The 15821-nt window shown below is 38.7% G+C and overlaps 1 protein-coding gene across 4 annotated transcripts in view; it reads left to right on the top strand.

Annotated features, from left to right (window-relative positions):
- The first annotated feature begins 276 nt into the window (after positions 1-276).
- FGF10 (fibroblast growth factor 10) overlaps positions 277-15821 on the top strand; it is a 67568-nt gene continuing 52023 nt past the window's right edge. The window contains exons 1-3 of one of the 4 annotated variants that reach the window (XM_035310286.1): positions 277-626; positions 1043-1117; positions 1228-1791. In XM_035310286.1, coding sequence (XP_035166177.1) covers positions 1455-1791 — 337 coding nt within the window. In that variant the 5' untranslated portion in view covers positions 277-626; positions 1043-1117; positions 1228-1454. Of the gene's footprint in view, positions 627-684; positions 922-1042; positions 1118-1148; positions 1792-15821 lie in introns of those variants that run through there. The other 3 variants (XM_035310288.1, XM_035310285.1, XM_035310287.1) reach the window with 3 other exon arrangements.

Genomic DNA, 15821 nt, shown 5'->3' with positions numbered 1-15821 from the left:
CTCCATGGAAGCTGGCAAAGAAGAAGGAAAAGGAGCTAATTATGTCTCTTCCCTTTTTACTCTCTCCGACCAGCATATAATCTGCTTTTCCAGGGTCTGCCTGTAGTATATACTTCTTTCCAGCCCCTCCACCAACCCCTCCTCCAGCAAGGGGGAGGGGGAGATCTAGCAGGCAACAAGCTCCAGGTGGCTTTCTCAAGCACTTCACTGCCAAAAAAATAAAATAAAATCCTCCGCTAGAAAACAAGGTTTTTTTTTTTTCTTTTTTTTTTTTTTTTCTTCCCTTTCCTTGGCGGGGGGGGCGCGGGGGGAAGGTAGCCTCCCTGGAGGGGATTGGTTCAGCCTGTAAAACAGGAAAATTAGTAAGGCATGAGTCTCCAAGCCATGCTGGTGGCCAGCACTCCGAGGAGAAGAACGCTTTAGGAGCAATTAGCAGCGAGCTGAAGGCGGCAGCGGCGGCTGCTGCTGCCGCCGCCGCTGCCCGGAGGAAGCCAGGGCAGCTCCTGAGGCTCCCTCCGCAGCAGGCACTGCTCGCTCCAACTGCAAAAGGGTTTCAGATGTCCCACCGCTGCTTGACCCCCTGCAAATAAGGGTTGACCACCAGAGGCACATCCCACCTCTGACTTGTAATCGCTGACATTTAGGCTACAGCTTCCAACCTGTTTACAACCAAAGGGGGAGGGAAGGGAAGGGAAAAGGAAAGGGAAGGGGGGGAGACAAGTTGGGATTTTTCCCTCTCTTTCTTTCTCTCTCTCTCTGGATTTTTTTTTTTTTTTAATACTGTTCTGGAGAATTCAAAGCAAAACAAAGAAACTGCCTCCTCTGGGGTTGTCAGTGAGAAAGGACGAGTTGTGCAACTGGTTTGGGATTTGCAAAAAGGCAAGGGGGTGGGGATCAGAAGAAGGTGCAAAGCCACAAAGTGTGAGTGCGAGTGTGTGTGTAAAGGGGTGTGTGTGAAAAATCCCCTCCAGCACCCCTTTCCGCTGGTTATTATTTTTTGTTGTTGTTGTTGTTGTTCACTTTGCTGTCATCTATTTTTCAGACCTTTCTGCATCTAAGATGGTGAAGAAAGGAGTGAGGAAGAGAACAAAATAACTACTGGGAAGTCTCAAACCAGGTTGGGGAGTGTGTGTGTATATGGTGGGGGGGGGGGGGGGGGCTTGGGGGGGGGAAAAAAAAAAGGAAAGAGGATTAACCACAGCAACCCCCCCAAAAAAAAACCAACAGCTCTTTTTTCTGAGGGAGGACTCGAAGGATTAAAAGGCAGCAACTTCTGAGGCGATTTGTCCCCTGAGTTATGGATGTTGGTGCACTTACTTCAGGCCAGATCAGAGCTCAGAGGGATCTAACCAGAAGCAGCAACCACCGGCTCTCCACTTGCCTTTTACCAGGTTTTACCCTTCCAGTATGTTTCTTTTGATAAGACATTTTCCAGCGCCCAGAGTTTCAGTACAATGTGCAAATGGATACTGACAAATGGTGCCTCAGCCTTTTCCCACCTGCCTTGTTGCTGCTTGCTGCTGCTCTTCCTGGTGTCTTCTGTGCCTGTCACCTGCCATGACCTCAGCCAGGACATGCTGTCCCCGGAGGCCACCAACTCTTCTTCTTCATCATCCTCCTCCTTCCCCTCGTCCTTCTCCTCTCCTTCCAGTGCGGGGAGACACGTGCGGAGCTACAATCACCTCCAAGGCGACGTGCGCAAGAGGAAGCTCTACTCTTACAACAAGTACTTTCTCAAGATCGAGAAGAATGGCAAGGTCAGCGGCACCAAGAAGGAGAACTGCCCCTTCAGTAAGTACGGCTCCGGCGCTGGACCCCGGCTCCCCCGGACCCGGCGCCCGAGCCCCCGGCTGGGGAAGGGCCGGGGAGGGGGCTCGGGGCGGAGGTGGGGTAGGCTCCGCCGGGACCCCGCTGCCCGCACGCTTGTGCCGCGCTCTCCGGCAGGCATTTGCTTTGCAAATGGCTTCGCCGAGCGCCGCTCGCTCCGCTGCCTGGCAGAAGAGCAAATTAGAAAAGATTTGCAAAGGATGTGGCGCGGAGCGTGTGGGGGGGCGAGGGATGGGGAGGGGAGGGGAGCACGGGGGGACGGGGACATTGTCTCCCGAATCTGAAAATCATTATCCCCTGTCATTAACGCGCCTCGATGAGAACGCTATATTAAAACAATGCACCCATCTCCCCCCGTGCACACACGCTCTTTGCTCTCCGAGCCCTAACGCGGCTGCCTGCCCTGCGCCCCCCCCCCCCGGTCCCGGGGAAGGGGCTTTTGCTGCCGCCGCAGCTCCGCTGACACCCGCGCCGCGCTCGGGTTCGCGGCAGCCTCGGTGCTGCTCCGCGCCCCATTGTAAACATCTGGGGCTGGACTCGCGCAGACCTCACACACATTTCATTGTCATTTTTTTTTTTTTTTCTTGAAGAAATGATTTCAAAGTAAAAGCCATATGGCGGTTTCCATGGCTGTACTTTCCAGCTTTTCTGTGGTACTAATTAGGTTTTTAGTAATAGCGTGCTTCTGGTAATGCATTTCTAGCTGTCAGTGCTAGAAATGTAACATTTATTCGGTTTTCTTGCCTGTGCAGTCTCAAACTGAAGCAAGAGTAGTAAATCACAATATATTGCATTGTAACTCTTAAGTAACTGCATCCCACTATAGGGATGTGCTGCAAAAGTAAGCTCTGTTATGCAAGTGTTGGAGTAAGCTCTCTGACTTGTTTCACCGGTGGAGAACTGTTCCTTGGTTCTTGGGTTGTTTTGCATAAATCCAGATAAACTTGAGGATAAGTCTCCCATTAATTTAAAAAAAAAAAAAAAAAAAAAAAAAAAAAAAAACTTAAAGTGACTTAAGTAGCTCCCCTGCTAGCTAATGTGTGAAGTACGGAACACTTCAGCGGGTTGCCCTGCTGTGTGATAGGCATTACTTTTAATTCCACTGTATTTCTATTAAATACCCATAATACAGGCATACAAGCAGGGAGGAGATGGCTGATGTATCATATGTCACTGTTTCACTTGTTCCACCTGGCAAGTTCATACTTTATCACATGCTTAATGTTTGTAAAGGCTTTAGATGTCAAGGCAGCCAAATCTTACCACTTCCCTTTTATATTTCATAGGAAGACAAATTCTTGAAATAAAGATCTATGATGAAAATTTCACATGAGTGTGTGTGGAACTAGGTCCTAGCCCTGTATTTCTTTGACAACTTGTATTGCAGAGGAGGATAGAGTGATTCCCCTCAAATGAGATTCTGTAAACATTGTGCGTATCACCAAAAACACAAAGCCATGCTGTGTAGAATATTCCTGCAGCACAGTCTGTAAGGAGCCGAATTGACAACTGTATATTCAGAGAAGTAAATGCTCATCTGAGCAGCCTCACTTAGTCTGCAGAACTGTTCAGTGAGTAAAGCTGCACACATGCATGAATTTCTGCAAGATCTTGCCAAGAAGTGGTAGCATAATCTGCAATGTACATACAAATCTTTCTACTCTTGGTCTATGTGCATGAACAATTCCCTGTAACTCTGGGATGTGATTCCTTTTTCCTAGAGTTCTAGTCAGTGTATCAGAAAGAGTATTCTGGGTGATATCCTGGTTATTTTTCACATCTGCAGAATATCTACTTAAGGGGTGAAGAATGTTGTATTTTGTGTTGTTTTTCATATAAATGCAAACCAATGGTTATGTTACACATAGACGTATCCTGTCTTTCGAGTTTACAAGTAGTGAAGAAAGGACTACCATCATCCTAGGGCATGTAACTTTCTAACCCCACTTACTCCACACAGTGTGATACAACAACATCTTTAAACACAAAATGATTACACTTTAGCTAGCAGAAGACAAGTCAAACAGTTATATCTTCCTCTTTAACACTCGCTATAACTTGCAGTGTGAAATTGTGTTTTCTGTAAGAGCACATAGGCTGAGGCCATTCACATTGACATTTACCATGCCTTAATTTCAAGGGTGTCTGTGTAGCAAAATGTTACAAGTGACTCACAAAATCTGTGCCTTTCATCACTTCCACCTAGCCGTGTAATCAGAGTGCTGCCACAATCTCTAGCTGGACTGATTCCATGCAAATATGTGGTATCATTAAGATAGTCTAAAATGTGTAATTACATGTGAACAAATTTCTGCCATGCATAAGGGTTTAGCCAGCCAACCCACTAAATTGTAGCCTGTTTAACGTTAAAGGCTAATTAATCTTTAATAGAAGTTCCTCCTTCAAAATCACGCTTTCCTAAACAAATAACAGTGACTATTGACACACAAGACTTTGTTTGAAATCTAATTTGGAGGCTAATTTTCTTTTTCTCATATGCTAATGTTTAAAGTCCATTTATGCTGCAGTAAAGCCTTATCTGTAGGGCTCTAAGATCATGATATGTTGTGTAATTAGACAACAGCTTTCATGGCTGGCTGCCAATTAAGCATTGTCAAGTAAGAAGAACTGTTGGAGAAAGTCAGAATAAACATTCAGAAAATAGAACTTAGTCCCCAGCCTTTAAAATGGCTCAAACAGCATCCTTAGATTTGCTCTATAAATATTGTGTAAATTGCACTAAATAAAAGTTTACTCTGACAGATGTTTTCCAATTTGATTGCTTGGAACATTTCCATCAGCCTTTCTCTACCTATAGGGTAATGGAAACAGAGGTGGCTTCTGAACACACTGTCAGGAAGCTAGGAGAATTTGCAGCATTTCGGAAAGCTGGAATGTGTGTATCTCCAGATACAAGCAGGATGCTTTTTAGGTCTTGTTTTATTGTTTCTTGCAACTGGAGTTTTGTTCTCAAAGAGTAACATTTTAGTAATAGCTTGTCCCTCAGCACCACGGCTGTGAAATCCCTTGCCTTGATAGGGTCTTTTGTGTATATGAACAAGGACAGCTGCACTGCTTTAGAGGTCTTTTAGAGTCTTAAGTATTTTGGTGGGGGGAAAAAAAAAAAAAAAAAAAAAAAAAAAAAACTCTAAAGTGTAATTAAAAAATAATAATTGCTGTAACCTGACATCTGGGATGACCAGCAATAGCTTTAGCCATATGTAAACTTGGAGAGAAAACTGTACGGTGCAGATTCTGACCTGGTTTGCACCTAGAAAGCTTTCTTGAAGACGGTGAATCTTTCGGTTTAATGGACATCATGCACTGGCCAGCATGATACTTATGATAAACCGCTTCTAGGAAACTTGAGCATATTCTTGAGCGTTATGTTATTTTTAATCGACTTTTAAGACAACCGTAAATAGTGCAAAGAATCTCATGGGCTTCAAATTTACAGCACAGGTCTTAGGTGAAGAGTGGTAACACAATAAGTGAGGGTTAAATAGCAGTAGCTAACGTGCAGTCTATAGTCGGAGTTCTGCCTGAGTGAGGATTACAGGGTAAAGCCGTTATTAAGGTAGGGAGTGTAGTCTATGTCATTGAGACTGACCATTAGAGGGAAGAATTACTGGATCGATTCACGCGAGTTTTGGACTAAGCAGTGCTATGCAAAACCTACGGTAGATGGCGGCACAGACACTGTCTGTTGTCACCTCTGCTCAAAGTAGGTGGACAGGGGCTGGGTCCTCAGCTCTGTGGGCTAGTTTAGGTCAAGCAAAGCTAAAAGGTCTTACACCAAGTGGGAGGCTATTAATTGGCCTTATGAGCATCCAAAGTGGATTAATCCGAACAGTGCAAAAGCACTGCAGTAGCAGAACAAGAGTTTTCACTGAGAGCAAGCAAGAAATAATTATCTACAGCTCACAAACTAACCTACTCCAGGATTTTCCCCTGAGTATGCAATTATCTTTTATGAATGTCTTTAGTATCTCCTAAGTCCTTGGCAGTCTTTGGTTTTGCTATAGTCAGTGTGGGATCAGATTAGCAATATAGTGAATAATAGCAAGAAAGTTTCAAGGCTTGCTCTGTAGGCCAAAAGATTGTAGACAATGACTCTAATTGATAGAAATGTTGAACATTGCTACTGAGGGTTTTAAGTGTATGCATGACATGTAAATACAGATTTATAGTATATATTTGATTGTGCACACACAACAACAAAAGTGTTCTGATTAAGGTTACTCAGTTTGATATTCATTTTTTTGAGTATACCTCAGAGCTTTGTTGGTACCTTAATCTCAGATGTACAGTTCAAAACAGATTAGAATACTTGGGAAAATACATTCTTTTGCTTCTGGACGTGCTTAAGCTAGCTGTTTGGGTTTATCAACTCCTCACAAGCTGGTGTTAGTAAATTAATGTGAGAACTTTTCTCTGTTTTTCTAAAGACTAATTAGTAGTCATATGTGTTTTGTTGTTTTACTCTTTAAGAGGTTTTATTTTGTTACCAATTAAAATGACTTAAAATATGAAATAATGCTGTCTCAGTGAAGTAAGTTGAATCTTGTATTTCTTTAGTATTAAATTTATGTTTTTATGGAGATGATTTCTCACTTTATTTTTATTTATTTATTTTTTCCTGCAGAACTCAGTTACGTAATTTATAACCAGCTGTGTACAACCTTAGGCACTTAGGATTTATGAATGTGGAAAGAATTGTACTATTTAATGTCTACATGACACTCTCCTGTTACCCTTACTGCATTCCTGCCTTGTGGACCCTCCATGCTGATACTGTAGCCCTGTCATAAATCTGTTCAAAATATACAGTTGTAAGAAGTCTTTTTGTCTTCATAAATCTAACTTATAACCTCTTGGGGAAAAAAAAAAAAAAAAAAAAAAAAACTCTTCTAAGGTCCTTAAAACCTCAGAAGAGTGAGAGCAAGATGCATACAGGCCTAGAGATGCCAAGCTGCTGTTTTAATGGGATGATTCTCAGGTATGGCTCAGTCAAAACTTCACTTGAAAATGGTGTTCGTTGAGTGAGCGCTATAGAATGTGCTTACACTTTTGAAACATCTTGGATGCATTCACTCATAGGATAAGATCCTCTGTTTTGAAATAAAGCATGTTAAGATGACTTTCAGATGTTTTTGAGCTGTGTCTGTGAGTAGGGGTCTTTTCACTTCAAATGGGAGTTCAGTCAGATTCTGCAATAGGGGAGCTTTCATTTCTTCCACAGAGCCTCTCATTTCAGAAAAGGAAAAACCATCCTGTTAGCAAATCTTGTTAATCTGTGTGTCTTAAGTTAAAAACTGTGGGTACTTATATGAGCATAGAGAAACATCTCCTCTCACGGAGGTTTCCTGACCTTTCCTCTGAGTGAGTAATAAAATCACATTGGGAAGGTTCTTAATGGGAAAAAAAAATGATCCTTTTAAGCAGTATTGCATTTTTATTTATAAGCCTGATATTTGGATGATAGCAATAGTGTCATCAAATAATTCAGTCAGCTTGGGACTTGTTCTAATGCTCCTTCCATGTCTTGTTTTTGTTTATTTCCTCAGTTTTCTGAAGTTTTCTGAATCAAGGTCTTAAGAGTTCTTTCTTTCCCAAAACAGCACTGAGTTGACATTTCAGTGTGCACATCTTGGTACCATTCCTTGCAGTTGCCATAAGACACTGAACTGTCTTATCCTAATATTCTGTGGTTTATCATCTAGCGACTTCTGACACTTTTAAGAGCATAAATAGTTTGAAGGTTTATCAGCATTAACAGCCAATGCCAACTTGATGAGACTATGGAAGTAAGCTTTGCTCACTTTGGGCTAAGGAAAGCTAAATATCAGATCAGAAATGGAGGATGCATTGAGTAATTTGAGCACATATATGTGTCTTGGTCACTAGGTATGTAGAAGTATACTAGTCTAATTGCATGTATTTATAAATATATAAGTATTTATAAATATATTTTATATATTATATAATAAATATATTATATATTATATGCATTATATATAAATATAATATGTATTATATACTGTATAATATGATATTTATATTATATATAAATCCTTCCTTTACTTCAACAACTTATTTTGATGCAATACTTTCATATCTTACAGCCTTTCATTGTTCAGATACCTCGAAAGCAAAGAATTCATAATGGTACTTGCAAGCATAAGTTTTGTGACCTGGAAAGATTCTTTCCTATCTGTAGTATTTGTTTTTGTTGCTAAGGCCAATTTGTTGTAAAATATTTCTGTTAGTTACTACATAGTAAAAGGGAGACAAGAAACACTGTTATACGGAGTTTTAAAAATCCAGCATGGGAAAGCTCTCTGTGGTTATGAAGAAAATGAATATCTTCAAGGGGAGGTTTATGAGGAAAAAAATAGTTTATATTTTAATCACTGGATGTATATTAATTGCATTATTAAATGCAATTATTAATGCATTATTAAAACTGGTTATGCTACTTCATACGTACAGTGTAACAAATGGAAGTTGCAGGGGAATTAAATGGTTGCAAGTAAGCCTGGTCACACACTAAATAATAGCTTTAAAGGCACTCTTTGCTTTTAAATTAGATTACTTGTGTTCTTTCTTTGAACATTCAGTTCTAATTGCAACAGTAAATCAAAGAATACACTCAAAGTAGATTCCCATGTAAGGTGGACAACTGGACAGTGCCTTTTTACTGCTACTAACACGTGCATCCAATTACTTGGTTGATATACTCACAGTGTCAGCTGTAAAGCATTCCCATATTTTTTAGTTAGCCTAAAGAATTATTAGCCTGTTCCCTTTCACATTTACCTCTAAATAATCTGTCAGTGGTGTATATCTTCTACAGTTAAAGAGGAATTTTCACACGCATTGAGGCTGACTTTCAAGAAAAAGGAAATGTTGAAATTACACTAAAAAGTTTCATTCCTTCCACCCCCAACCCCTTTCTGCAATTTCTGATATTGTGCAAGAGAGGAAAAGGCTACAGATACTATAAACAAGAGTGCTCATAAATTTTATATAAAAACAAAGATCAGATCTTTCATAAACCTTAATTTAGTAAAGCAATATGATGCCTGCTCCTTTCATGGTGGAAAACACGTGAAAGACAAAATTGTGGTTTTTTTTTGCAGTTCCTGATTCCTCCTACATAGGGAGCAGAGGTGAAAACAGGGGACCTGACGGGTCTAGTTTTTCTTCCTCCTTCTGCCACTGATAGTAGAGGTTCAAAACATAGCATAGAAATAAAGGGAAAGTAAATTTTCTTTCAGGTTCCTAATGCACATCTGTGCAAGCTGCAGTCAGTGTGGGAGTTGGGGAGGAGACACTAAAGCATTTTGGAAGCATTCAGGATGCTCTTTAGTTGCAATTAAGTTGTGGTGCTAAGTGGAGGTTGGGAATAAATCAATGATACCAAGCCAGCATTAGAGGAAGGGGAAGGGAAATGTGATGAGTGCCAGAACAACACTAGAAAGGATGACAAGAAAGAAATAGGGGTAGCATATGTTATACGTGGGAGTCAGGAAAGTGGGCTACCCATTCTGGCAGTAGTGAAGCCATTGAATTGCCCCATCTTATCTCACTGTATCATCAATTTTCTCACTTCCTGAACCTATGGAGCTGAAAATTCATCAAGGTGCTTGTTGAATTTGTTTAAAAGTGTGCAATCAATGTTGAATTATAAAATCTCCCCACTCCAACCCCCACTTCCATTGTATCTTCTCTAACCCTATTCTGTCAATATGATTTGGTATGTGCTCTGGCATTCTCTTCATCAGATTATCCTCTTCAAGAGGATTAGTAGCATACATTATTCCTAGTGTCAAAATCAGTGCTGACTACTTGTAAGCAGAAAGGTGATCATACTTGGCCCTTGGGAGTAAGAAAAGCAGCTACAAACAAACCAGTGTTAAAGAAGAAAAAAACTGGGGTTCTGGTTTGTTTGTTTTTCATTTTTTCTCTATGCTAGTTTTTCACTATCCACTATATTTGGTATGAGAAACATACACCTGAAGGACATTGATATATCCTTAGACTTCTAAGTGTTTTAATTTGGGGGGGATGGAATAGGTTATTTTTTATGACCGATATGTTTAGTGTTATCAAGTATGTCATCTTTCATAAGCTTATCTTTAATATTTGAAGTAGTTACATAGTTACAAGCTCGTATATCCAATAACTATTCGTTACTACAGTGATGATAGGAATATATGCTCTGTGAAAGAACACAGGATGACTGTATTTAAAATGAAGTAGGTTTTATAAGACTACAGTTTTAGTGCCACATTTTCAGATATTTTTAAAAACATTTTAGGAGATGCTAAGCCTCCTGATATTCACTGAAACTGTCTTTGACTTCAACAGAACAAGGTTTGTTCACTGCGTATTTCCCAGATAATCATTTTTTCTCTATGGAATTCCATGGGGGTAGACATTAAAAAGGGTAAACCATGTTGATCTGGAAGTACCTCTCCCACCCACATGAAGAATCTAAAACCTTTGGCAACTTTAACCTTAGTTAATATCACTGTATCCTTCCCCCTTTTCTCAAGGAAATCAACACGGTGGGCATGGCCCATATCTTGATAACAGGACACCTTTCCTTTGTCAAAACGCTACTGCTAGTAATCACAATGAGAATTTATAGCTGCAAAACTAATGGTAACGTGAAAAGATGCAACAGAAAGAGACTAGAGCTAGCTGTCTGAGCTGAGTGGTGGCCACTTGTTACTAGTCTGCTTCAAGGTCTGTATCTGGATGCTCACCTGGCTCTTATGAACTGAAATGATAATTTCCTTCTGTAAGAGATATACATGCAGTTTTGCTGCTACCATTACTGAGTATCTGGGACAGAAGTAGATAATTTGGTCAAGGGACACAACCATGTGTAAAATGGAGTAGAATGTTCATACAAACTGAGTTTCACCAGGTGCTCTGAGGTACAAACAGACATCCTAAACATTCCAAGATCTTCATCTAGTAGTTTACCTACATCTGACAGAAATATCTCAAAAAGTGAGCAGCATGTAACTAATAGAAGGAAATGAGCATTTCAGCCTTTATGCTTACATATGAAGATACTGGATGAAGGTACATATTGTGCAAGTATGCAAATTATTATGGATAGAAACATTTACTCTCATGACTATTACTTTTTATTTACAGAACAGCATTACCTCTGCTTCCAATAACTCATGAGCTCACACAAACAGTTTAAATTACTTAAGGAGCCATAACAAAATTTATTAAAGTTAACAGTGGGAGCTGCAAATCATGCCCTTTCTATGCCCCAGAATGGATTCAATTCAAGCACTTTTACTGCTTCTCTTGCTTCTTTTGCATTGTGGCCAGCCACAGTCTTAGGCCAAGGAAGATGGAGGGATATGCTGAGATCCTGTAAACTAGCAATCTATTAATCCTGGCAATGACAATGTTTCCTATAGTCAAAACACATGTGCAAATGACCTTGATGGTGGGAATTGCAACCCAACTCTGTACATTTCATGGGAGTTAGTAGTACTGTTTGGTACTTTCTTTTTTCATATTCCATAAACCAGTCAAGAATAATGACTGTTGATTGCTTCAAAGCTGGAGAAAATTGTATATTAAGGAGCTACAAGATTGAACCCAGTGATGCTGCTAAAAACATTGCTAAAAACATTTTAAGATCATTATATGAAAGACATAGAAAGATTGCTACTAGTAACGCAAGTGTAAAATACCTCATTATAAGAGGTTTGGGATGAGGAAATTCATTGCAGGTGGATGAAATACTTTACAGAACAGCTACTACTTGGAGCTGCAAATAAACTGGCTGGAAGAAAAGGTCCAGCACCAGCATTCTTTGAGGAAGAAAATTTTCATGCAAAATTTTGAAACATTCTTTAAGACTATGATGGAATTTTCAATCATAACAAGGTTGAAAAGCATATGGACTGGAATAATGACATGAAGATGTGAAGAACTAAAGGCTCACATCCTTCAGCACAAGAGGTGAAGATATCCAGGGCATAATTTTCTGATTTCTCCATGCTCCCCTAGCTGATAGCCAAGCAACACAGACGAGGAATCTGTTTACTTCAAAGGGAAAGGGAAGAAGACAGAACAATTTGGCACAAGGATAGTCTATAGGAAGTAAAACTTGAGTTTTGAAGTGTCATAGAGTGTTAGCTATTGTGAAATATCAGGTTCTGTATACGGTTTTTGTCCATTGTACCCCAACATTTATACATGTATTTGTTTCTAGTCTCTCTTTGGTTCCTTGCTGTTTATAAAAATTTTGTAAAAAATCAAGGTAGTAATACTTCTTCCAAGACCAAGGGTGTTATGAAAACACATTATTTATGAAACACACCTGTAACACGTTGATGAGTGCCAGGAAAAAAAAAAAAAAGAAAAAAGAAAAAAGAAAAAGAAAGAAAGAAAAAAAGCCCACCAGGACGGTAATGATTCTCTTTTTACAGAAATGTTTGGGTTTTAGGAAGGGCAGTGTTGTCCTCTTTATAGAAGGGAAAGGGTAAGCTGCTTCTTAACTCCAGCAGACTTAGGTGTTTGTCCTTTGATCAGCAAAAACTTAAGCTTCCACTGGAAAAGAAACATTCCATAGCTTCTCTTGCAAGCACTGTCAAGATTACTCAATAAACTTGTATAGCATAATAGAAAAGTTAATGGCAAAATAGCTTCTGAAAAAACATGGGTGTAGGCACAAATTGGATCTGCCCTTCTGTCATGCTGAGCTGAGATCTGGTTGTGCTCCATGACCATTATGACCTTAAGGGATATCAACCCTGATTTTATTTTACAGGTCTAAACATTAGGATGTTTCAGCTCAAGGATCTATATCATTTCCATGATTAAATAGTTAAAATAGCAATTTATTTCACTTCTTTTCACTGTTAGGACTACCAGTCAAAGAAATTTGAACATGATTTCTGCCTAATAATTTTTATATTTGGTCCTATTATGCAGTTTTGGCACTGCCTTAATTTCTCTGAAATGTTGGTTATGTCTCGGAGTACAGATACAGGATTTTTATTATTATTACTATTATTATCTTTCCTACCTTTCTTTTTATTATAGATATTTTCTCTTTGGTGCCGCAGACATTATTCTTTCAGTTTAATTTATTACAGTTACTTTTACGTGTCACAACTTCTCTTTGAAATGACAGCCATCCAAGTTAAAGTCTTTTCAACTCTAGTGAAAACACATATAATGAGGCTGACACTTGGCTCATGTGGTATTAATCTGGTCTCTTGGTCATTTCTTCTGTGTCTCCTGCTGCAGTCTGCTCTGAAAAAGACATATCTGCAGCTGGGGAGTACATAAGATTAACTTCCGCCTCTCTGTGGCTTCTTGCCTCAGACCACACACCAAATAATTTCTCAAAGCATTATCCAGATTTGCTCAAAATTCACCATGCTTGCTTTATTCCTTCAGTTCTGCCACACATGCATTTGTGGACTTGCTTCCAGCTGATTCTGCTTATGAAACAGGAAACATTTTGCAAAGATGAGGATTTGGGGACAAATACTATTGTAAAATATCCACAATATTTCTTTTGTGGAACTCTCCTTTTAGGTTTTGCTGGTTTTATTAATGTACACAGTAGATCAGAAAGGTCAGCAAAATGTAACCTTTTAGATTTTCAACAGTACTCAGGGCATAACGAACCCTATCTAGTCATCCAATACAAACTAAATTATAGTAACTGCTGTGTCCAAAATGAAATAAATTATATATATATATATATATATATATATAAATATGAAATAGTGCTTATATTGAGAAAGATCTTTAGTATTGTCTGATCTTTTAAATGCAGTAACGTTTTAAAAGAAAAGTTGTTGCTGGACTGGTGGGGGAAATGTTAGGTCTTCTATCCAGGGACCTCTAAATCTTAGTCACCATTTTAAATCCTTGAAAAGAGAGCAACAGATATAAGGGATATGTGTATTTGTGCTCACACACTAATGCAGACTCAAAAAGTATCTGTAATGATGAGCAGGAAAAACAATACCTGAAAACTTCTCACTGTTTTCTGTTACCTTGTGGTCAATACAAGAAGTTATAGCTGAGGTTACCAGTTATAGCTGAGGTTACTTAATTTCTCATTAAGTCCATATGGGGATGGGAACACAGTTTTCGTGTTTGAATAAACTTCAGTCTGACATATTTTAATGTTAATGTTGTTGACTTTTCAACTAAGTATCTTGTATTAGTAGTTTCAGTATCTTTCTTCCTCCCAGTGCATGAGATCTAATCATTTGCAGATATAGTTTACTGTAAGACCACCAGCCACATCACACTTTCTTTTTTTCACAGTAGTCAAACATAAACATATATATGACCTTTTCATTTATAGATGTGTTTTGTGTACCAGGCTATGGCTGTTCTACCTGCAAAAATCCTGTTGTACACTCAGACGCTTACTGATAATACAAAAGTAGATTGCATGATGATGTACTTTATAAGATTAAATTTCCGAAGAATCTGTAACAGCCCTAACTACTAATGAGCACTCATTTTCACATCTAATCCTTAAGTACCTATTGCTGTAAGAATCTCCAAGAGCTTGCTTTATCAAGTTTATGATGTAAAACCTCTCACATTGTGAAACATCTTGTGAATAGGTAGAAATCTGTGTTATTTCATTATTTGGACATGTGAGATTAATGCCTCCAGGAGGACCATAGTATATGCTTTACCCAAGTAGAGGATGACAAATGTGAGAAACTTCCAGATATCTAATAATAATCTTAGAGTTTAGTCAGTTAAAAAACTTATCTCATTCTCTTGTTCCAATAAATACCTTGCTATAAATACCTTGCTAATAAATTCTAGTTAACATGACCTTGTAGCAGCACAGTTTCTTGGTTTGTGATTTTTTAAATTATTATTAATATTTTTTATTCCTTATCCAAATAGATTTGTTTTCTGGTTTTGAAGGAGAGCTTATATTCACAAGTCATATGTCACAAGCCACTAAAAATGTCAAAATCTTACAGCAGGTCCTTGGTGGCTTGTTAATCTCTCCTTCCCGCCCGGCCCCCCCCCCCTTTTTTTTTTAAAGGAAGCAGACTAATTCACTTAAACATAATGAGAGACATGCCTGCTATAGCCTATGTTTTAAAAAGTGTCAGCCCAAGCAAGATCTGTCTTATTTCTTCACCCTTTTTTCTTGGATCCAACAGTTAAACACAAAGCTGAAAAATACAGGGTTTTAAAGGCAGAGCTATTTAATATGTCAAACAAGAAATTTAAGTCTTTTTCATAATGGAAAAATATGCAAGAGTTAGGGTGGATAAGTTTTTCTTCTTCTTTGGGCCCATCCTTCCAAATGGTCATCAGCAACATGCAAAAGATAAACCTCTATGTTAAATAAGGGGGACCAGGTGTATGTCTAACCTCTTGCCCCCGTTTTTCTAATTGGCTTCGATTAGAAACAAAAAGTTAAATACCTCTAAACAAAAATAATGATATGGTAAGGTAAACTTTTCAACTGCTTAAGAACTTTTCATAAAATGATAGTATTACGAAGTCCTGTTTTAGGCCAAAAGACTTCTACTGTAGTGATATTTCTATACTTGGACCAATAGCTCCATGTTTACTTTTGAAAAGTAATGGCCAGAAGCTCCATGAGTTGCAGCAAAAATACAAGTAACAAGTAGTAAAATTCTTACTTGTTAATCTACAAATTCTATGCTTTAGAACTTAGGTTTCCTGTCCAGTGTTGGGCTTTTTCATTCTATAGACATTAGCTAGCCAAATCTTGAAATATAACTATGTTACTTCTTCTTTTTATAGAGACAGAGACTGAGGCAGATTGTTTAAAGACCTGGATTTTTTCTATTTTAATTTTATTCAAGCTTATTCCTTGCTAAATAATGGTCTGATGATTCTACTCTGTTCTTTATTTTGTGTTCACAATACAAGGGATAATGTTCATGTTCTTAATAGAAAGGGATTTTAAGGGGTAAGTGTAA

The sequence above is a fragment of the Oxyura jamaicensis genome, chromosome Z (assembly GCF_011077185.1).
Source record: "Oxyura jamaicensis isolate SHBP4307 breed ruddy duck chromosome Z, BPBGC_Ojam_1.0, whole genome shotgun sequence".
NCBI lineage: Eukaryota > Metazoa > Chordata > Aves > Anseriformes > Anatidae > Oxyura > Oxyura jamaicensis.
This window is presented reverse-complemented; position numbering and strand designations above follow the sequence as displayed.